Raw genomic sequence first — 23726 nt, 5'->3', positions numbered from 1 at the left:
AGAAGAGCACCAAACTTACACAACAAAAGAAAAAAATACAGCAAGACACATAATAGTAAAGCTCCCAAGAATCCAGTACAAGGAAAAAAAAATAATGAAGCTGACAAAAGGTAAGAAACAGATAACATTCAAAGGAAAACCAATCAGGCTGACATCAGACTTCTCCGAAGAAACACTATGGGCAAGGAGAGAGTGAAGGGACATAGTCAACAGACTCCAAGAAAACAGATGCCAACCAAGATTACTCTACCCTGCAAAGCTCTCCTTCCTCTACGAAGAAAGAATAAGGACCTTAGCAGACAAACAGAAAGTCTGGAATTTCATTAAGACTAAACCCCCACTCCAAAAAATACAACAAGGTGTCCTAAAGCCAGAACCACAGAGGGACAAAAAACAACAAAATAAGGCCAAAAAAAGTTACTAATAGAATAAATAAACAAAATCAAAGGAAAGACAAACACAATGGCAAATAGAGATGCTAGCATATAAATATTAACTCTAAATGTAAATGGATTAAACTCTTCAAAAAAAAAAAAAGACACAGAGTCGCAGGATGGATTAAGAAACAAAATCCAACCTTTTGCTGTCTCCAGGAAGCACATTTAGCTACAAAAGATAAAAATAGACTCAAAGTAAAAGGATGGAAAACAATCCTACAAGCAAATGGACCAAAAAAGAAAGCAGGAACAGCTATACTTATATCAGATAATACAGATTCAAACTCAAAAAGATAAAAAGAGACCCCAACGGTCACTACATTATGATCAAGGGGACAATAGTTCAAGAAAGAAATAACACTCATTAACATATATTCACCAAACTAAGGAGCATCAAAATATATCACACAACTATTTTCATCTCTGAAAACAGACATTAGAGAAAACACATATAGAGTAGGACACTTCAACACAGCACTATCAAAAATGGATAGATCAATGAGAAAAAAAAAATAAGTAAAGACACTAAAGCTCTAAATAGGGACCTAGAGCATTTAGGCTTAACAGACATCTATAGAACACTAAACCCAAAAAAAAACAGAGTGCACATTTTTCTCAAGCACACAAAGATCATTCTCCAGGATTGATCACATACTGGGACACAAGACAAACATCAACAGATACACCAAGATTGAAATCATACCAACCATCTTTTCTGACCATGAAGGCATCAAACTAGAAATAAACCATAAAAAGAAGGCAAGGAACTCTCCTACCTCATGGAGATTGTAACCCACATTACTGGAAGACCCCTGGACTAATGAGGAGATCAAAGAAAAAAAATAAAAAAATACTTTGAGTCAAATGACAGAGGACACCAATTTCCTAAATGTATGGGATGCAGAAAAGCAGTAATAAGAGGAAAATATATAGCAATAGAGGCTCACAACAAGAAACAATAAAGAACCCAAAGAAACAATGTAATCTTGAAGCTCAAAGATCTAGAAAAAGAACAACAACAAAAAAAACCCAAAACCAGTAGAAGAAAAGAAATAATAAAAAATCAAAGCAGAAATAAATGAAATTGAAACTAAAAAAAAAATCCAAAAGATCAATGAAACCAAGAGCTGGTTCTTCCAAAAAATCAATAAAATAGACAAACCCCTAGCCAGGCTCACAAAGGAATAAAGGGAGAAAGCACAAATAAACAGGATCATAAATGAAAGAGGAGAAATCACAATGGACACAGCAGAAATGAAAAGAATAATCAGTAACTACTACTGATTATATGGAAACAAGTTTAACAATCTAGAGGATATAGACAAATTCCTACAACTCAAAAATCACCCAAAGTTAGAAAAAGAAGAAATAGAACAGCTAAACAGACAAATTACAAGCAGCAAAATTGAAATGGTAATCAAAAACCTCCCCAAAAACAAAAGCCCAGGACCTGATGGATTTACAAATGAATTCTACCAAACATTCAGAGACGAATTAGTGCCTATCCTTCACAAACTCTTCCAAAAAATAGAGAAGGAAGGGGCAATACCAAACACGTTCTATTAAGCCAACATTACACTAATACCAAAACCGAACAAGGACAACACAAAAAAGGAAAACTACAGGCCAATCTCCCTAATGAACACTGATGCAAAAATCTTCAATAAAATTTTAGCTATCAGAATCCAACAACGTATCCATAAGATAATTCACCACGACAAAGTAGGATTCATGCCAGGGACACAAGGATGGATCAACATCTGAAAATCAATCAACGTTATCCAACACATCAACAAAAAGAAATATAAAAACCATATGCTAATATCAATCAATGCTGAGAAAGCTTTCGACATGGTTCAACACCCATTCATGATAAAAGTCCTTGAAATTATTTGGATACAAGGAACATACCTCAACATCATAAAGGCCATATATTGCAAGCCAACAGCCAGTATCATTCTCAATGGTGAAAAGCTGAAAGCATTTCTATTAAGATCTGGAACAAGACATGGATGTCCACTCTCACCACTGCTTTTCAATATAGCACTGGAAGTCCTAGCCAGAGCAATAAGACAAGAGAAAGACATCCAAGGAATCCAAATAGGAAAAGAAGAAGTCAAACTATCACTCTTTGCAGACAATATGATAATATACATAGAGAACCCCAAAAACCCACAGAAAAACTAATTCAACTCATCAAACAGTTCAGTAAAGTGGCAGGATACAAAATCAACATGCAAAAGTCAGTAGCCTTCCTATACGCAAACAATAAATCTGAAGAAGAAGAAATAAAAAAAAAATCCCTTTTATTATCAAAACAAAAAAAAAAAATCAAATACTTGGGAATAAATCTAACCAAACAGGTAAAGGACCTATAAAAAGAAAACTATAAAACACTGTTAAAAGAAATATAAGAAGACACAAAGAAATGGAAAGACATACCCTGCTCATGGATTGGAAGAATAAACATTATTAAATGGCCACCCTACCAAAAGCAATATACAGATTCAATGATATTCCAATCAAAATTTCAATGTCATTCTTCAAAGAAATAGAACAATTATTGATGATATTCATATGGAATCACAAAAATCCCCGAATAACCCAAGCTCTCCTGAAAAAAAAAAAAAAAAAAGAAGGGAATGGAGGCATCACACTCCCAGATTTCAAACTATACTACAAAGCCACAGTCTTCAAAGCAGCATGGTATTGGAACAAGATCAGACACACGGACCAATGGAATCAAATAGAAAAATCCAGAAATAAACCCACAGATGTATGGTCAACTAATCTTTGACAAAGAAGCAAAGGCTATGCATTGGAGCAAAGAAAGTTTGTTCAATAAATGATGCTGGGAAAACTGGGTTGCTACATGCAAAAGAATGAAGCTTGACCACTATCTCACACCATACACAAAAATCAACTCAAAATGGATAAAGATCTAGACATAAGACCTGAAACCATAAAATACATAGAAGGAAATATAGGCGAAACACTACGTGATACACACATCAAAGACATCTTTACAGACACATAACCCAAAACAATGATAGTAAAGGCAAAGATCAACAGCTGGGACTACATCAAATTAAAAATCTTCTGCTCAGCAAAAGATACAATAACAAAAACAAAGAGTAACCCCACCAACTGGGAGAACATTTTTGCACACAACACTAATGATAATGGACTGATTACAAAAATCTGCAAAGAGCTGATGAGATTCAACAACAACAAAGAAAATAATCCAGTCAAAAAATGGGCAGAAGAGCTAAAAAGAAACTTATCTGAAGAGGAAATGCAAATGGCCAACAGGCATATGAAAAAAATGTTCAACAGCACTTGTAATCAGGGAAATGCAAATCAAAACTACCATGAGATACCATCTTACACTAGTGAGAATGGCACATATTAAAAAAACTAGCAACAACAAATGTTGGCGAGGATGTAGAGAAAAAGGAACTCTCCTGCATTGTTGGTGGGAGTTCAAACTGGCCCAACCACTGTGGAAAGCTGTGTGGAGATTCTTCAATCTATTTAAGATAGAGCTTCCATAGGATCCAGCAATTCCTCTCCTATATATTTACCCAAAGGACACAGAAACATCAATTCCAAAGTGCAACTGCACTCCTATATTTATAGCAGCACTGTTTACAATAGTTAATCTTTGGAAACAACCCAACTGCCCAAAAATAGATGACTGGATCAAGAAGATGTGGTACATATACACCATGGAATATTACTCAACATTCAAAAAAGATAAACACATGCAATTTACATCAACATGGATGGCGCTGGAAGGGATCATACTCAGCAAAATAAGCCAGAAAGAAAAATAAAAATACCAGATGGTCTCACTCATAGCAGTAATTTGGAAAACTTAAATAAGGGACCAGGAAAATGAATAACTATAAGAAAATGAAAATCAAAATCAACAAAAAATATGAACAAGAGACACTCTATAGGGGTGGGGTGCTGGGAGGGGAGGGATTGGGGTCAAAATAAGGGATTGAAATTGTATGGGGAATATAAAAATAAAATTTATTAAAAAAATGCAACTAGGCCACTACCTCACACCATACACAAACCAACTCCAGTGGATGAAATGCTTGCATGTGAAACCTGGCACTATAGAATATACAGAAGAGAACATAGGCAAACACTCCATGGGCATGACATGATGCTCAGAAATGTCTTTGAGGTTTCTTCTCCAGACACAAAGAGACCAGGGAGAATGTACACAACTGGGGATACAGCTAGAGACAGTCATCAACAGAGACACCCGCTGAATGTGGGAAAATAGTGGCACACCTATGACAGATAGGGGGCTGATACCAAAGATCTACAAAAAGATTACATGACTCAACAAAAACAAACAACCCAGTCCGAAAATGGAAATGCAACTCAAAACCACAATGCTATACCACCTCACTCCAGTGAGAATGCTCCACTTTAAAAAAAAAAAAAAAGAAAAACTGGAAACAACAAATGCTGGAGAAGCAGAGGAGACAAAGGAGCCTCTGACAGTGCTGGTGGGAGCACAAACTGGTCCAGCCACTATGGGCAGATGTGTGGAGGGTCCTCAGAACACTGAAAACAGGTCTACATATGATCCAGCATTCCACTCCTAGGAATCTACCCAAGGACAGAAAAAAACAGGAAACCTGAACTCCTGTGTTTATTGCAGCACTATTTACAGTAGCTATGATATGGAAACAACTCAAGTGCCACAAAACAGATGAATGGATCAAAATGTTGTGGTATAGTTAAACCATGGAATATTACTCTGCAATCAAAAAGACAAATTCATGCCACTTGTGGTGATATGGATGGAGCTGGAAGGGATGATGCTAGCCACAATAAGGCAGTAGAAAGATAAATATCAGATTGGTGTGAGCCAGGCTACACATGCTGTTTGACGGGGTCCATGCAGGGGGGGATTCCTGAAAGGTCGGGAAGCTCCGCAGCCAGCTCCAGCTACTTCCTTTCATTTGTTTATGGCAGTTTTCAAAGTCATGGAAATTTTCTATAAAGCTTTAAAATGAGTAAGTATTGATGTTAATGCTTGTTTTGGTAATGCACACTACAGCAGTTTAAAAAATATACATTCCAACATAATTGATAATGTGACGATTTCCAGTATTTCTTCATGCCCCCTGATTTGTAAATCATATACCATGAGCAATGCTAAAATCTTTAACAAATCATACTTGAAGGAACTTTTGGAACCAAATCTGGTAGAAGTCCTCATAAGAGGAGGCACTGAGGTGCCCCAGAGACAAATTGGCCTGAAAAAAATGCACCACATACTATTCCCACAGTAGGGGGACCCATTGTCCCAGCAAACTAGGAAGCTGCCTTTTGATCTTACAATGCCTGCTTGACCTTTATGTAGTTAACTAGCGTGGCCACATAAGTCATACTCTGTCTAGCTCTTATTTCTAGTTCTGAGAAATTTACTTCACTTAAAGACAAAATGTAATCAGGTTAATCATAGAAGAGGAAATTTGAGTAAAGACTGTGCACTGTTAATAATTTAAAAATAACCTCTAGAGAATGTAAAAATAAAATTGCATGATTGCATGATGTAATGATAAAACAACAAATTTCCAATGCATAAATAAAACTCTGCTGAGGCTATCAGGAGGAGATACTTGTCACTTGATCAAGTGTCAGTGTCGCCTCATTCCCTTATTCCCTCTGACACCTTCCTTACATTCGTGGACCCTGCATTAGCTGGAGTTGGACTCCAGCATCAGATGGTTTCACTTACCTGTGAAATATAGAGAAACAGAACAAAAGGTAAGGAAAAAGGCAACCCTAGCAAGCTGACCAAGAGCTGAGACATCCAGCAGGGAGGAGAAGGGAGGGGGGTGAGCAGAGGGAAGGGAACAACACAAGGTGATGTGTCATGGGTGCTATGGTGGTGGGAGAATTATGGGAACCACCCCTGAGGGGAGAAACCAGTAACTAGACATAAATGAACTACTATGTAAGCAAAGATGAAAAGGGCCTCCTGGTGGTGGAGGCAGCTGAGCGCAGTGCTTTGAAGCTGTCCGCAGCCTCTGCAGTGGCGGTTCGATCCCCACCAGCTGCAGATGCCCACATGGAACAGCAGATCTCTCCTGTCTCCCCTGCTGCTACCCTCAGCAGTGTATTTCAGTCAATCTGTCTATCCAGCTCCCTGCTCTGTCTCTGGTGACTCCTCTCACTCTCCCACACATCTGTCCTGTACCCAAGTTCTTGTATAAATAAATAAATCTTAAAAAAAAAAGAAGAAAAAAAGAGATGGTCTTTAAGGACAGGGAAGACCCTAAGACAATATAAATAAATAAATGCTCCTAAGGGGGGGTCTCATCCTGAACAATGCTGCAGGCACTGCCGAGGCATCCCCTCCTCACCAATTGTTCTAGATCTCCAGGAATTTTCTCTGGTAGGTGCAGCAATTAAGTCTGTTTTGTGGAAATAATTAGAAAAAGGCTATTTTTAACTGCAGTCTCTTGCAAGTAGCAATCACATTTGGGATTAGAGCCATTCTAAAACTATTAAGTCAATCACGTTCAGTATTAATGACAGCATCTTCACACAGTGCAATGAAGCTTGAAAGTTTTGTTCTGTCTTGTTTTAGGCCGAAGCTCCTTCCTTATGGAGGAGGACGCCCAGCACCCTAGGACCTGATCTGAGGATGGGTGGGGGCACCCAGATTCCTTCCCTCCCCCTGGCCTCCAAGAGGGTTACAATTTACCCTCATTTTATTTATTTTTTAAAGATTTATTTATTTATTTATTTCTACAAGCACTGGGTACAGTCAGAAGCACGGGAGGGTGAGAGGATTCACCAGAGCCAGAGCGGGGAACAGAACGTGTAGACCGCCAGAATACACTGCTGAGGGGAGCAGCGGGCAGCAGGAGAGGTCTGCGCGCCTTGCGGGACCCTTGCCCTGAGGCCAGGGATAGAACTGGTGTTGCAGATGCTGCGGGTAGCTTCACAGCCCAGCGCTCAATCGCTGCACAACTGGGGAGGTCCTACCCTCATTTTAAAACCTCTAGTTCAGTACAAAACACAGATTTGGGAATCCAAATATATCTGGCCCTTGATCTAAGTGAAGTTACTGATCCATTTTGGACCTCAGGGTCCACGACTACAGGGTAGGAATAATATCTCTATAGCATCATTAATGGAGATCACATAACTGAAGCAATGAACTTGTTGCTCCAGCAGGTGCTAAATAAATGATGATTCCTTTCTCCTTTCCAGAGAAATTCAACTTCTCTCCAAAGCGAGCATAACAGAGGGATTGGCAAGGAAGGAGGTGACATCAGTTTAACACATTAAAAGGTAAAGTGCAGCCTCCCCCACCCCCCAACAGTGGCCTAGGAGTTAAATCTCAGTGCTGTCACCAAAATGGTCTTAGTTTGATCCTGGCCACGGAGCTACCCACATGGTGCAGCAGACATCTCCTGTCTGGCCTGATGCTCCCCTCAGCAGTGTATCTCGGTAAATCCGCCTGTTCTACTCCCTACTCTGTCTCTGGTGAATCCTCTCACCCTCCCACCCCTATGGCCTGCACCCCAGTTCTTCTATGAAAAAATAAACAAAAACTTTTTTTTTTTAAAGATAAAATGGAGTATCTCCAAATGTCCAGTTCTCACATGAGTCACTGTGGTTTACACAATCCCTGAAATAGGAAGAATCCAATCAGCACCATCTATAGAGAAAAGATCTCAAGAGCTTAGAAAAGGGCCCTTCAGTGTCTCACATACTCCCCATGAAGAAACTTTCCACCCCGATGGGTGATGGTGCCCAGCTGTCACTGCTGTGGGGTTTCTCGGATGCAGAGAGGGCCACTGCTTTCAGGCCCTCGGACCAAGGGGAGCCTGAGCTGCGCGCTCACCTTGCGCGTTCAGGCCTCGCCCCTGCCCCAGGTGGGCTGGGACAGGCAGAGGCACGCGCAGCTCTCCTCAGGCTCCGCCCCTGCCCGGGCCGCAGGGTTCTAACCACGCCCCTTTCCCTTTATCTTTTGCCATCGACCAATGGGATTGGCGGGAACCAGCCACGCCCACTCAGGTCGCCTAGACCCCGCCATGACCCACCCCTGCCGGTTCAGTTGGGTCGCGAGTCTGTGCGAGCAGGATCGCTGCCGGGAGAGTTGAGAGTTGTGGAAGTTTCGCTGTGACCCCCGCCCCCCCACCCCATCCCTGCCCCCGCGATGTCGGGAGAACCCCGACAGAGCAGATTAGCTGAGGCCAAGAGAAAGGTAACCAGGCAGGGTGCAGTTTCCAGGCCCAGCCAGAGGCCGCCTGGGGTGGCCCGAGCCGGCTGCCCCCTGGGCGCCCCCTGGCGCCCAAGTAGGCCCGGCAGCCCCGCCCCCGCCAGCCCCGCCCCCGCCCGTCGCACCGGGGGACTTTGGAGGGTGACCCCCAGGGTTCCCGATGGCTTCCGCTGGAGGATCGGCCCTCTGCTTTTAAAAAATAATAATGATTTATTTTTATTTATACAAGAACTGGGGTGCAGGTCACAGGCGTGGGAGGGTGAGAGGACTCACCAGAGACAGCGGGGAGCAGAACAGGCAGAAGGACCGCAGACACTGCTGAGGGGAGCAGCTGGGAGACAGGAGAATCTGCCGGGCCATGTTGGTAGCTCCCTGGTGGGCCGGAAATCAAACCGGCGCTGCATAGGTTGCGGACAGCTTCACAATGTGGTGCTCAACCCGCTGCGCCACAGGGGGACCTGGCCCTCTCCTTTTGCCACCCAGAATCGGACCCCTTGGGCTCTGGCCTCCAAGGACCTCCTCTCCGCGGCCCCTCCCCCAACACGGAGAACTACCTGGGCGTCGGTGGGGAGGGGTGGAAAGCGGTGATGTCACAGTCGCCTCGGATCCATCCATAGTCACCAGCCCCGTGCTTGATCTGTTGACCCAGCCCCCCAGCGCTCACCCCTTCTCGGGTTCCTCTTGTCGCCCGAGATTACCAACTTGAAGGGGGCACAGGACCATGGAGCTTGACCACAGGAGTGGGTTCAGGCTGCTTGCTCTGTACCGTACCCCACCATTGAACAATGGTAGCCTGCCAAGCCCGCCCTTCCCTAGTGCTCGTGGAACGTTGACAGCCGCTCTGGGGGACACTGGGAAGAACTTTTTAGTTTGGTTTATTGTGGGGTGTCTACTCCGCGGAGACTTTCCAATTTGTCTCGCTTCTCCCTCTCACATTCTCATTCCTCGTGACCCTGGGGCCAGACACCCCCCAGCCAGTGCTCTTGGCAGGGATCTGTGTATCCTCTGTGGCTTAGATCCCAGCACACTGACTTCCCGGCTGGGAATCTTCCCCCAGTCGCCTCAACCTGGGTTGCTCTGAGTGCCCTGGGGTCAGCAGGTGGAGGAAGCAACCATGCTGCTCGGGCCTGAGGACAGGCCTCTGTGGCCATGCACAGATGCACAGGTGTGCGTGATGGTGTCAGACTGCCCGGAAATGTGCTGGCCTGGGCCTCAGCAGGCCCCTCCCTGCCGCCTGCCACAGCATCCGTGGGCGCAGGAGCTTGAGTGATGCTAGCAACAGCTCACATGTGTATGAAAGGGCCTGGCGTCTGAGGACTCACATGCTTGCTGGTCCACCCCTCGCTGTTGTGGCCCCCGACAGCTCCTGAGTCACAGCTTCCCAGAAGTTCGAGTCTGAGGATGGAGTGTAACTGCCTCACCATTTTTTCTTGAAACCATGTTATCCGTCCCTGTCTTCTGTCATGGAGGGTGGGGGAACTCATAGCACCTGGTAGAGTTGCTGGTAGCATAAAGGCAGATGGCAAATCTACCTTGTGAAGTGGGGTGCAAGTCCAGGCGCTTGCAGTTCTCGTGAGCCTCATCTTTTTCCTCTCTGCAGCTGAGGGACTACCAGCAGAGAAACAGCTTGGGGTGTCCTGCAGGAGCCAGGAAGAAAGGGAAGAACAAACGTGTCCGCAGGCCAGAGACACCCGCTTCTGGCAGCTGGAAGTCATCGAAAGATGTAAGTCTGGCCTGGCTGGCTTCCTAGGAGAGGGGTGCTCCGGGGCCGCCGAGTGAATGGTCAAGTGCACGAGAGAACCAGTGAGGAGCCCAGGTCTGAGTGCAGCCTCTGGGCAGCTCTGCTGGGATCTGATTTGGGGCAACACTGTTGAAGCTCTCCCTGCCCCAAAGAGTCAGGGCGCTGCAGTGATCCCGAAATCCAGGTCGCATCCGTGAGAGGATTGTGTGTTCATCCCTTCATGTGGGGCCGGTGCGCAGCTCGCCTTCGGCCCAGGGAGTGGCCAGTGACTTCTCGCTCTGGCAGTTTCCCTCATTCCTGCCCTCTGGGGGATGCAACCAGTGAGAACCCCCTCTCCCGTTCAGGTGGCACAGACGCGCCTGGGTGCCTGGGACCAGGCGGCCTCTGCGGTGGGAGTCTGTTTTTGCAGCCTGCTTACCGGGGGATCCCCACGAAAAGTACGTCCTCCCCGGGACTCGGATGTCTCCCCTGGCAGAGGGGACTGTGGAGCCAGACCAGTGTGCTCCAGGCGGATCTGGACGCGGGGCTCCGTCCCTTGGCTTGCATAGCTTTCTGCTTCAGGCGATGCATTGAGAGGCCGTCAGGAAGGATGCGCAGGCCAGGGTGTGGACCCGTCCTCCTGCCTCCGTTGCCCAAGGTCCAGAGCTGCTCTCTCTCTCCTCTGACCTTCTTGTCCTCTCTGAGGCACTTTTTTCTTCCTCCCCTTGCCCTTGTTTTTCCCTTTTCACCTCCTGAAGCGTCAGGACATTCCGCAGGTGCTGGTGTCCAACCTTAGCCGCTCCAATGGGGTAGCACCCCACCATCCCCAGCCAGGAGGAAGGTGTGGACGCGCTGAGACCCCTCTCTGGCCTACTGTCTCCCTGCCTGTGGGCCACAGCTTGTCTGGCACGGGGTCCTTGGCCTCCGGCTGGCTTTCTGTTGCCATTGTTAGCCTTCGGCGTGTCGGCATCTGCACTTTCACCGGCTTGGCTGATGGCTGGTTTCCTTGCCATGCATCTTCGTCTTCTTGGGAAGGTGCCATGTGCCGTGAAGGGTGAAAGGTCATTCGGAAACAGCTTCCAGAGCAGGGGTGCGAGAGTGGGCCGTCCGGGCCTCCAGCATGAATGCTTGGGGCCGTCCTGCAGGAGAGCGTCCTAACTGCCTGCAAAGGGCTTGCCCTCAGGCTAAGAGAAAGTGGCTTCTGTTCCAGGTGCATGGGTTGAGGCTTGCTTATAGCAGGACTGCAGAGCCACAGAGGTTAGCTAGAGAGGAGCGACTGGGACATTCCGCCCCCGTTGTCTTTTAAAAAACAACTGGACACTCACCCACCCTCCGGGGGCCCTTGGCGGCTGGTGCTTTGCTTGGCCGCGCAGTGGGATGTGGAGCTGCGGGAGCAGTTGGCTGTAAAGGGTGTGGAGGCTAGAGGGTTTCTCTTTTACCAAATCCAGCAAGAGAGAATGGAGTCCAGGGGGCAGCTTCTTCCCCAGAGAAGGGAGGGCTGCCCCACCAGAAATAAAATAATTCTGATGAAATGGGGCAATTGAGGGGAGTGTCTTTTTGAACTCTAAACTTAGTTCCAAGCTCAAAGAATATATTTGGTCACTCACAGACCAGTCATGAACGTGTAAGTTCTAAGGATTGGGCCTTTTTCCCCCTCCTGCATGCTCTTGTGTCTTAACTGTAAAGATCCAGGGAACCCAGGAGGCAGAGGCACCAGAGCCTGCCAAGCCCCGGCCAGTTGTGCCAGCCTCGCCACAGCCCCTGCCCACCGGCTGCCTTGCTCTGGCCTCTTAGGGTACGGTATGGAGGTTGGCATGGCAACACCAGGTTCCAGCCACTGCCCTTGGCCCCTGCCCATGCTGAGCTTCCCACACCGCTGACCCCTGAGTCCATCCCCGGGGCTTTCAGGCTGGGGGAGGAGGACAGGAGGAAGTGGCACAAGAGGGGAGAGAAGTACCTGGCAGCCTTGCCGTCTGCCTCTCACACTGCCATTCTGCCCTGAAGGGCCCAGGGTGCGGGCCAGGTGGCTTTCCAGAACAGTGCCTCGCTTCTCCTGGGCTTGGCACACCTTTCTCCTGCAGTGACGACCCGTGCCACCCCGCCCGGGCTCGGGCTGTCGTCTGGAAGGCCGCAGAGAGCCGTGAGGCCTGGACTCCCTAGGCCACGTGCCACGGTGACTCCCAGCATGGGACCGTCCTCTGGCCGCAGCATCCCCGTGCTCCCTGCCTGCACCCCTGCACTCGGGCAGAGAGGCAGCCCCTTTCCTGCATGGCTTCCCTAACCCCCGCCCTGCTCTGCCCTGTGCCAGGCGCCCTGCGGCTGCGCCCCTCCTGCGGAGACACCGGCTGGCGACCACAACACCGTGTGCCCTGGTGTCCCTCCTCCTGACGCCACCCTCCCTGACGGGAACAGCACGGTGTCCACTCAGGTCTGTGCCCCTTATCCCTGCCTGCACCCCACTGGCTTGCCCGCCCTTCCGGAAGGGCCGCACCTCCCCCATTCTCTCCCATGTCCTCCGTGTCACTCGCTTCCAAGACCGAGGGTCCTTCCTGAGGACTGGGTGGGGAGACCGAGAGCTTGGGGAACCGAAGGTGGTCAGAAAGCGCTAGGCCCATCCCAGCCTGGTGGGCTCTCCCCAAAATGAATGGCCACCCCCTGCATTTCTTCCCACACAGAACTGTGGCGCAGAACATGGCTCTGGTTCCTTGGGTGAGAGCATGTAAGTGTCTCCCATGGGGCAGCAGCCCCTTGTAGAGGGTGTTGGGGCACCTCCTGCTCGTGACCCCCACTCCACTGAGCTTCCTGTGCCCCTGACTCCTCTGTCTGTCTCCAGGCTGTCTCTTCTACCAAAGGCCTGCGGCAACTCTCCTGTCAGCTGAATGGACTTCCAGCAGAGGTGCTCTGGGGATGGGGCCCAGAGCAGTTGGGGGGAGGTTCAATAGGAAGACACTGAGATAAAGGTTCCCAAGGGGGGCGGCGTCCTGGGGCCGGCCCTCACTGCCAGGGGATGTCTAGCTGGCCGTTGCTCCTTTGGAGCGGTCAGATGAAGGGACGGCCCACGAGTCTGTGGTTCCATCCTGCCGCGGAAGCACGGGGTGAGGGTGACAAGGGGGAGCTCAGAACCAGAAGAAGTTGGCACAAAGGGATTATGAGCAGAAGGGAGGCCAGAAAAGGAAAGTTTGCAAGTGGATGGGGAATCCGGGGGCTTAGGTCTTGAGGGGGACAGAGAGCTGCTCCATGGGTGCTCTGCTTCCCTCCTAACCTCCCTCCTGTGTCAACAGGGAGGACCAGGTGTCTGTTGTTAACACAAAGGATCTGGAGGTAAGGGACCCTGAGGCCAGTCCCCCCGCTTCTCCCAGAGTAGGGGCTGGGTGCCCCACTGCCAGGGGAGACTGCCCAGATGCCCCTCCAAACCCTGCGGACTACTCTCTCTCCCTGTCCCCCGCTCCTCCAACCCTCCTCCTCTCTGCATGTGCCTCAGAGCCAGCATCAAGGACTGGCACTAGCCCTGGACTCCAGCAATCTAACAAATAAGCAGCTCACTAGCAAGATAGAGTAACTGGGAAGAGCCTGCTGGGGCCCCTGATTCCCAGCTGCAATCCAGGACTCTGATTTCCTCTTGGGGCCCCGAAGAGAGGGTCCAGGGGTCCTGGAGCCAGGGGAGAACAGGGTGTTGGAGGATCCAGGGCTCAGCTGTAGGGGCCCCGGAGCACAGAGCTGGCAGCATTGCTCTCTTGTGGCTGCCCTCTTTGCCCCTTCTCTGCTCCCCAGACACCCCTGCTTGTGCTCCCCCTTCCTGGGGGAAGTACTGGTTTGGCTGGTGTGTTCCGGCCCTGACTCAGCCCCTCACTTCCTCTGCTTTCACCTTGTACAAGATACTTCTTCGCCCTGGATTTAGTTCCTCCAGGAGGCAGATGTAGAAGGTGTCAAGGTCTCCGGTAGCTCAAACAATCCCAGGTCCGTTTCCTTCCTCTCCCTCTTCCTGTGCACACAACCAGCCTGCAGCTCGTGCCGCCTCAGTCTCTGTTGGGTGAACGGACAGACCCTGCCAGGTCACCCGCTGGCAGAAGGGTCGTCTTCCCTTCTCAGACTCTGCCTGGGGCTTAGGGTGTTGTCCTCCAGGGGAGCCAGGTGCAGACTCTCCCCTCTGTCGCTGCGAGCAGCGCCCCCCAAGACCCAAGGTCTGTCTCCTTGGGAACGTGAGGAGGGTCTGGCAGCTCATGCATGAGAACTTCAAACCCATCGCTGGACCTGCACATGTCCCCCCGCTGGTCTGAGAAGACGGAAAAGGGGGGCACTCAGTTCCCTTCCTTTGACTTTTCCCCACAGAAACAAAAGAACCAGGAATCTTTGGATCAGCTGGAAAAAGTAACATTTACTTGTTCATTCCCTGACGTGGGGGTCTGGGATGGGGCTGATGTGGGGCGTCTGGGCTTGCCTGCTTCCAGCCTGGAGACACGCAGGGCCCCTGGCTCCTCTCCTGCCCCTTCTCCCAACCCCCATGGTCTGGGCTCGCCGGTGGGCCTGCCTGGGCCACTGGTGGCCCGCGGGGCTGTGCCTTGCCGCTGCCTCCTGGAGACCCTTATTCCCTTTGCAGGAGAAGAAAGACCATGAGTGGAAGCTGGTGAGGGAACAAGGTGCGCTCCGGGAGCAGTTACAGGTGAGGGGCAGCCCGGGTTCCCCATCCCCAGAGGAAATGCCTCTTTTCCACCTCATCCCGACTTATTTGCTTTGTTTCCCGAAGAGTCACATCCAGACCATCGGGATTCTGGTGTCTGAGAAGACGGAACTGAGGGCTGCGCTGGCCGATGCTCAGCAGGCAGCCAGGCAGAAAGCAGGTGGGGCTCCAGGCGCCCTTCATCCATGCACCTGGCACGCGGCAGGCCCATGGGGCGGGGGGATGGTTCCTCCTCAGAGCTTGCTCTGACCTGTCTCACAGCAGGCGAGTCGGAGGAACTGGTTGGTCGCCTCCAGTCTGCGTGTCTGCATGTTGGAGAGCTGGAGTGCATGCTCTCTGCTGTCTCCACCCATCGCAGACAGTCTGACCAGGCGAGCCGCCTGCCCAGCTGCCGCCTGCCCAGCCCCTCGTGGGTGCCCCTCCCATCAAGGCGGGGGCGAGCCTCAAGGTCCCTGATGTGGGATGGAGCTCTCTCCGCCCAGAAGGAAGCACAGTCAGCTGCTCAAAGGCTGTGGTCAGCTGCGGCCTGAGGTGGGTGGCCGCTGTGCGCCTCGTCCTTTGCTCCCGAGCTACTAGTGAAGGCAGATGAGAAAGGGGCTCGGAAGTGCTTTGAAAAAAGGTGAAGTGTGACTCCGGGCGAGGAGGGCTGTTCTGTGCTGGTCCCTGTCTAGTAACAAGTCTGCAGGCTGCATCCTTGCCCACAAATCCTGACCTCGCATTTGCCTCTCATGTCTGCAGCACAACAAGGAGCTAATCCAAGAGAGAGATGCTCTCAAGCTGGAGTTATCCGAGAACAAGTAGGCCTGGGGGCGGGTGGGGTGCTGGGGGGCAGGCTTTGGGCCCAGCCATGTGCTGGGCAGTGGGAGGGATGCAAGTGCATGGGGTGAGGAGGGCAGACAGCTCACAACCCCTCCCTGGCCAACCTCTGGCGATGCTGAGCCCTGGGGCCCTGGGTCCTGCCACTGCACTGGGGTCTGTGGCGAGGGTGGGGTAGATCTCCAGGGGGACCCTTTCTGGCTCTGGTTACGCCTCTCCCCTTTGTGTGGCCCTAGAAAAGCCAATGAGGACCTGCAGCAGTGCCACTCCGAGCTGGAGGAGCGGCTCCGGCTCTTGTTGGAGGAGAAGGACACCATGCAGGCGAGACTGGAGGACCTGGAGAAGAAGCTGGAGATGTCTGAACTGCTGTCGAAGCAGGTGAGGGGCTGGAGCAGAACCCCAGGGAATCTGTGCTCCATCCAGGTGGGGCTGGGTCTCTAGGGGTGACTGTGATCTAGCTGAAACCCTTTCGGGGGACATTGCACAGAAGACACTGGGCTCCACACATCACCCCCTCACTTTTTGAAAATTTTTACTTTTGCATATAACTGGGGGGTAGGCAGGGTGAAAGGACTCCCCAGAGACAGCAGGGAGCAGAGCAGGCAGTGAAAACCTATTGCTGAGGGGAGCAGCAAGGAGACAGGAGAGGTCCGCTGCACCCTGTGGGTCGCACCCTGGCCAAGAAACTCAGCCAGTTGCAGGAGAAGCTGGCAGAGCTGCAGGAGACGGTGAGCCCTGCACCAGCTGGGAAGGTCTCGGGGCCTCCGGGAGGGAGGTCCTTAGGCCAGGACAGAGGGAGCCCCAACTCAGAGCGGGGGCCACCAGTGACCTTGTGTCCTGCCGGGTCCATGGCCACCTGTGCCTTAGGCTCTGCCATGGAACGTGTACCCGGGACTGTCGGTCACCTCCCTCCTGGAGGCACGAGCCACTAGTAGAGAGATGAGGAGACATGGAGACATCCTGGATTCCAGCCTTGGCTCCAGGCTCGCTCTTGACTGAACAGTGCTATGCCTCAGCATCAGCATCCTTCCCTTCAGAGGGCCCTCGCAGGCAGTTCTGAGGAGAGTTAAGGAAGGGGCCTGGGCAGGCAGCAAAGTCCCACAGTGCCTGCCTCAGGAAGAGGGGCCCAGCCTGTCCCCCGCATCTGTGCGCGCAGATCTGGGAGGAGCCTCAGTGGCGGGAGCCAGCAGCAGTGATGGTCTCTCACTCTGCCGCTCCACCACAAGGCTGTTGTGGCAGTTGCTCCTCAGAACTGGCCTTTTCTACACGCTTCCTGGGTGATGGAAAGGACTAAAAAGGTGCGGGCTATTAGCTGATGGGTGCCAGACGGTCCAGTCAGCCGCAGGATGAAAAATGGTCCAGGGCCTCCCTGGTGGCCCAGGGGTTAAATGTCGGCACCATCACCACTACTTCCTGAGTTTGATCCCTGGTCGGGAGCCGACCCATGGGGCGCAGCAGACCCCTCCTGCCTTGCCGGCTGCTCCCCTCAGCAGTGGATTTCAGTGAGTCAGCCTGTTCTGCTCACTCTCCACCTCTGGTCAGCACCCTGGTTCTTCTGCACAAAAAAGGAAAAATGGTGGAATCAGACTGATGTCAGGGCACCCTGAAGAGTGATAGAAGCCAGGGTCAGAGGGAGCTCAGGGGCTCTGTTCACACCTCCAATGAAAGAAGGGGAAGACTCTGTTCCTGGCCTCTGAAGAAAGAAGGTCCAGAAGCTGAAAGAAGAAAAGCAGCGTCCAGTAGCCAGCCTGTGCAGGAGGAAGAGAGGATGAAGACCTCTGGCAGAGACTGGGCCTCCAGTCCTGTGTCTCACATCACTTGCATGGGGTGCCCAAGGCTCGGGCCTCATGTCTGAAAGAGCTGCTTGTCGGTGTTGTCCAGCAACTCACCAATGGCTTTTAACGATTGGCGTCTCTGACACCGGCTGGGATCCCAACTGAAAAGGGGAGTCACAGGGCATGAGGATGGGATGCTAAGACAGGGCGCAGTGGCCACCCACCTGCCCCAGCTCGAAGACAACAGAACCGCCAAAAAGCCCCAGCACCAAATCCAAGGGCCGTAGCAACACAGTCCCCATCAATAGGGGCCTACAGGCTAGAGCCAAGGGAAGGATAGTGCCCAGTAGGGGACTCATCACTGTGCTTCTCAGACATGTGAACAATTGCAAGAGACTTCAGCATCTGGGAACAACCACCTTGGGGTTCATTTTACAAATGGGCAACAGCTTACTGTGGCCACAAGTGGTGTCTGGCACACCCAGGTAGTGTCCACCAGAAGTACCAGCAGATTTCCAGTCACCCGTCACCAGGAGTGCTGGGCAGCACTGGCCAGTAGTGATGGTCACTACCGGTACCCCTGTGATAGTGTCTAGCTGAGGCAGCTGGGTTCCGGTGACAATTTGGAGACCGACCAAAACCTGCCCTCACCCTCCCCTCCCCACGTCTCCCCTGCAGGTGGAGGAGAAACATCAAGAGGTTCAGGAGCTGCAGCAGCAGCAGGACCAGTACTTTGGTCACCTTCACCAGTACATGACTGCCTACCAGCAGCACGTGGTCGCCTACCAGCAGCTGGCCAACGAGAGGGATGTCCTGCAGAAGCAGGTGCTGCTTAACACCCAGCTTGTCCACCAGATGCAGCACGAACAAGAGCAGAAGAAGATGGAGGTGGAGTTGGCCCGCCAAGAGCTTCAGGAAACACAGGTGGGGCAGTTAGAGTGCCAGACCCCCAGGGGGCCGCCCTAGAAGGAAGCCCTTTAAGTGGCATCCCTCCTCCCGCTTTTCTGACCCCTTAGGGCCGCCTAGAGGCTGCCAGCAATCAGAACGAGCAGCTGAAGGCCCAGCTGAAGCTCATGGCTCAAACTGGAGCAAGTGAGTGGGACTTCAGCAGAGGGCAGTTTTGCAAGAGAGAGAAGCCACCCCTCGGACAACTTGGATCCTTCTCCTTTGGGGACTTGCTGGCGCGGGGTTGCAGAGAGAGGAGGGGACAGAACTTGCTGGCTTTCAGGGCTGCTTCAGAACCCAGGGGTTTTCTGAGCCCCTCTGGCTGCCCCCCAACAGTAAATGGACTGAGCGGTGAGAAGGAGAAGAAGAGGCGGACAAGAGTCCCCTGCTGAAGCTCAGCATCCTGGACGACCTGGACAGCCGCGAGGCCGTGGTGAGCTGGGCCTGCAGGCCCCTTCCCTGCCCCACCTTCTCCCTCCTTCCCGCACACCTTCTTCCTGGTTTCCCTCCCTTTGGTTACACTTTCCCCCCACCTCTGCTGGGGACCATCGGGCAGGCACCAACACCAGCCTCGGCTCTCAGGTGTGCCCATGAGGCCCCGAGAGGTGTGCCTCCTTGGCCCCTGCCTGGCCCACAGGGGCACCCTGCACCTCTGGCCCACAGGTGGCATTTTTTAACAAGGACTTGGCAGGTGTTGAGGAAGAGTGGGCACGGCTACGCGGGCAGCTAAAGGGGCAAAAGCAGCTCTGCTGGCGCCTGGCTCAGCAGGCGGCCGCATCAGATGAGGAGCCCGAGAAGATGGAGGCCCCAGCCCCCAGGACGGGGGGGGGAACGTGTTTCTGGGGAGACCCACCAGGCCCTTCAGGGAGCCATGGACAAACTGCAGGTGAGTGTGGTTCTCCAGAGGGCTGGGCGGGCCGGGTGCTGGGCGGGCCAGCACCCTGAGCCCACTGTCTGGCCGCAGGGGCTCCTGCAGAAGAAAGCAGCCTTAAAGGAGCGGGTGGAGGAGCTGGAGCTTCGATGCATCCAGCTTTCTCGAGAGAAAGATACCATCGGTGAGCGGGGAGGCCGGAGCCCTGGGGCCAGGGCCAAGGCTGGCGAGACCCCAGCAGCTGAGCGGCCCGCGCGCCCTCCCTCTAGGAGAATACATCATTCTCTACACGCACCAGATAGCACTGATGAGGGCGGAGCTCCGCGAGAAGCAGCAGCACATCAGCCAGCTGGCCCAGGACAAAGAGGAGATGAAGGTAGTCAGAGCTCTGGCTCCTGGGTGGTGCGGCTAGGGATGGGGCTGGCTTCCAAGCGTCTCTCCTTCTAGGTGAAGCTGTCGAATATGCGAAAGCTGCTATTCCGGGTGGCAGTGGAGCGCAGCGAATGGCGGGCGAAGTTCCAAGCAGCCAACCAGAACCCTGCTGCTGAGCCCACCGGCGCACAACCAGCCCCCAAGGAGCCTGGTGATGCCAAGGGCCAAGGTGAGGAAAGCACCCCACGGGCAGCTGGGCAGGAAGAGCACCCTCCGCCCGGCACTCAGTGCCCTGTTTCTGTCTCTCCAAAGAACCGAGTGAGGTGCGCCTCGCCGCCGCCTTGCGGCCAACCCAGGGATAGGCTCAGCTGGGCCAGACACCCCTGGAGATACAGAGCCCCCAGGAACACGTCACCACCGAAAACAGCCTGCTTTTCCCATTCTTCTACTGGGCTGACAACATCGAGGTGGTGAAAATAATGGTGGTGTAGGCCACCAGCATGGGGCCGGGGGCTCTGCCCCCACCTGGCCTTCACCAACCCATCCCCATTCCCCGGAATTTTCCACCCTGTCCTTTGGCTCCCAGTCCTGGTCGTCTTCCTATCCCCAGGCTGACAAAAGAGGGATAATAACTCCCCCATTCAATGGGGGAAACGGGTGCAGACCCCAGCATCTTAGGGAAAGGTGCCTCCCCGACCATGTGGAGCAGGGCTGCACTTCGAAGGCCCTGCACACCTGTCTAGACTAGCCAGAGAGAGCCACAAAGGGGTGACCACCCCTGCCCCCCTCACAAAGGACCCACGGGCATGAGGCCACCCCAATCTGCAAAGGGGTGGCATTCCCTGTCCCCACTCACTGCAAGGGTGTGGACTCCCCCGTCGCCCACTCACAAAAGCCCCGTGGGCGTAAGGCCACCCCAATCTACAAAGGGGTGGCCTCCCCCATCCCCCCTCACAAAAGTCCCATGGGCATGAGGCCACCCCAATCCACAAAGGGGTGGCCTCACCTGTCTCCCCCTCATAAAGTCCCGCAGGCATGAGGCCACCCCAATCCGCAAAGGGGCGGCCTCCCCCATCCCACTCTCACAAAACTCCTGCGGGTATGAGGCCACCCCAATCCGTAAAGGGGTGGCTTGCCCTGTCCCCCCCCCTCACAAAAGTCCCGTGGGCATGACGCCACCCCAGTCTGAAAAGGGGTGGCCTCCCTTGTCCCCCCCACAAAAGTCCCACGGGCATGAGGCCACCACAATCCTCAAAGGGGTGGCCTCCCCTGTCCCCCTTCAGAAAAGACCCATGGGCATGAGGCCACCCCATTCCGCAAAGGGGTGGCCTCCCCTATCCCCCCTCACAGAAGTCCCAAGGGCATGAGGCCACCCCAATCCACAAAGGGGTGGCCTCCCTCATCCCCCCTCACAAAAGACCCACGGGCATGAGGCCACCCCAATCTGCAACAGAGTGGCCTCCCTTGTCCCCCCTCACAAAAGTCCCGCGGGCATGAGGCCACCCCAATCTGCAAATGGGTGGCCTCCCCCGTCCCCCCCACCAAAGTCCCACGGGCATGAGGCCACCCCAATCCATAAAGGAGTGGCCTCCCCCATCCCCCCCCTCACAAAAGTTCCGCGGGCTTAAGGCCACCCAAATCCGCAAAGTAGTGGCCTCCGCCATCCCCCCTGACAAAAGACCCGTGGGCATGAGGCCACCCCAATCCGCAAAGGGGTGGCCTCCACTTGCAGTCTTTAAAAAGTCCCGTGAGCCTCTGTGCCTACATATCTTGGAGGCCACCCCAGATCTGCAGAGGGGTGGCCTTTGGTGCTGCTTTTACATAAAGTCCCCATAGAGGGGATGTGTGGCTTATTTGGGCAATTTGGGGGTACACACGTACTCCCCTAGCCATGTGGACAACTGGGCTTGGCTCAGAGGCCGGACCGTGGTGGCTGGTAGAGGCCAGGCGGAGGGCGCAGGGGTGCCCCGTCATGTGCACGCTGTCCTCGGACACCCCGGGAGAGGAGGCATCTATGAATTATTTGACATGGAGGAAACTTATTTGTTGCTTGCCTGCGCCAGATGGAGGAGGCCAGGACAGGTTGTGTTCCCGGCTGTTGCACTTTTATTTCTGAATAAACCTAATTCACTGCGTGACAGACTCATCTGTCTTGGCGGCGGTCCTGGGACCTGGGGTGGGGCGCCATGCGGGGGTGGGTCTTGCGGGAAGAGGGCAGGCTTCGGGGTGGCGAGGTGCACCCCACGCTGTGTCGGCATGTCCAGCCCTGCTCAGCTCTCTGGCCTGCTGGGCCTGTGGGCCGTGCACCTCCCGGGAGGGCCAGGGTCCTGCTCGGATGATAAGGCTGGGAAACCTGGTCGAGTCCTGTGGAAGGAAAGCAGGGTGCCAGCACCCCAGGAACTGGCCTCCAGCCTGGGCATCTCTGCTCTCCCCCTGCTCCTCTGGGGTGCCGAGTCAGACACTGCGCGGCCTCCAGGCTGGCACCTACCCCCGGTGGCCACAGCAGGGCTCCAAAGATGACCAGTGAATGTCCAGGTGCTTTCCAGGGCAGCCTGGGAAAGACGGGGGCCTTCCGGGCACCCCTGCACACCCCGCCCATGCTTAAACCCTCCCTTCCCCCTGAAACCCCGGGGCACATCCGCCTGCAGCCCGTAGCTCCCACCGGTCAGAAATGGGCTTTGCTCGCAGTGAGAGGCCTCAGGACGCGGCGCTGGAACCACACAGCTGCTGGCAAAGCGCCCTCTCGGGGCAGGGCAGGGGATGCTGAGGGTGACTGTGCCAGGCGGGAGTACGGGGGCTGCCAGGGCACAGGGGTTGGCGGGGGTGGGCGGGGTGCAGCATTTCCCTGCAGCTGGGCCAGGGGCTCCTGCGGGTCAGCTCGGGGTTCCCAGCACCAGAGATGCGTGTAAGTGTGCATGTGTACGCGCATGCACACGTGCGTGTGTGCACATGTTTGTGTGTGCATGTGTGTGCATTGAATGCACACATGTGTATTTACAGATGTCTATAGGACAGGGCAGGCACGATCCCACAGGGGGCACCAGGGTCAAAGAGGCCCACCGGGCTGTGTCACCACAACACACTAAAGCCCCAGGCGAAGCGGGGCTGGGGAGCCCCACCACGGAACAGCCCCCCGCAGGCTCGGGGAGGGAGGTGCGCGGCTGAGTGGGGTCTAGTTAGAGGTCGAGGGGGACTTGGGGCTCAGGACAGGTGACTCGCCCGCCACTGGGCTGGCAGCTGGAGAGGGCCATAGAGGATAGGTGAAGGACAGGGGCAGAGCTGGCAAGGCAGTGCAGCCTGGGATGCAGCGCAGGAGGGGGTGGGGAAGAAGACATGCAAGGGGCGGGCAGGGGTTCTGGATGAGAGAAGACTGGGGAAGAGGGGCTGAAGGAGGAGCAGGAGCTGGAGCCTCTCCCTGCAGCTAGTGCCCCCCACACACACCAGAGGGTGCCCCACACTCGAGACGTGCCTTGGCCAGCGGCTTCCCTCCCCTGCTCCCCTGTCTTTCAAGCTGCAGGCCCAGGGCCACCATCAGCCTTGGGAGTAGGGGCTGCCAGCACCACGCCACACCACCATCTCGGATGGGGAAAGGCAGGCGGGAGAACACGGTTTGCACCAGGAGGGCAGAGTGGAGAGGATGGCAGGAGGGAGCCTGGGGGCCCCCTGGGGTAGGCAAAAAGCCCAGGAGTGCTACGGAGGGACCCAAGGGAGGCAGGGAGGGCAGGAAGCCGGATGCCAGTGGCCACAGGCTCCTCAGTCTGAGAGGGGAGGCTCCGCTGCCTGGGGGCTGCAGGTCACTTAGGTGAGGCTGGGCCCTTCCTGCTGCGGAAAGGCAGAAGAGCA

The 23726-nt window shown here is 53.5% G+C and overlaps 1 protein-coding gene across 1 annotated transcript; it reads left to right on the top strand.

Annotated features, from left to right (window-relative positions):
* The first annotated feature begins 8643 nt into the window (after positions 1-8643).
* Positions 8644-20245, top strand: LOC119250889 (golgin subfamily A member 2-like). Its single transcript, XM_037518467.1, is given in 21 exon segments — positions 8644-8691; positions 10307-10429; positions 10792-10884; positions 11185-11235; positions 12735-12854; positions 13260-13322; positions 14756-14794; positions 15024-15086; positions 15171-15264; positions 15369-15475; positions 15843-15901; positions 16157-16298; positions 18374-18619; positions 18712-18787; positions 19000-19073; positions 19304-19462; positions 19464-19526; positions 19605-19695; positions 19781-19887; positions 19959-20112; positions 20196-20245. Coding segments are annotated over 21 exon segments (2022 nt in total).
* The last annotated feature ends 3481 nt before the right edge of the window (positions 20246-23726 follow it).

The sequence above is a fragment of the Talpa occidentalis genome, unplaced genomic scaffold (assembly GCF_014898055.3).
Source record: "Talpa occidentalis isolate TD23 unplaced genomic scaffold, MPIMG_talOcc4v2.1 talOcc4.18, whole genome shotgun sequence".
NCBI classification, from domain to species: Eukaryota; Metazoa; Chordata; class Mammalia; order Eulipotyphla; family Talpidae; genus Talpa; species Talpa occidentalis.
This window is presented reverse-complemented; position numbering and strand designations above follow the sequence as displayed.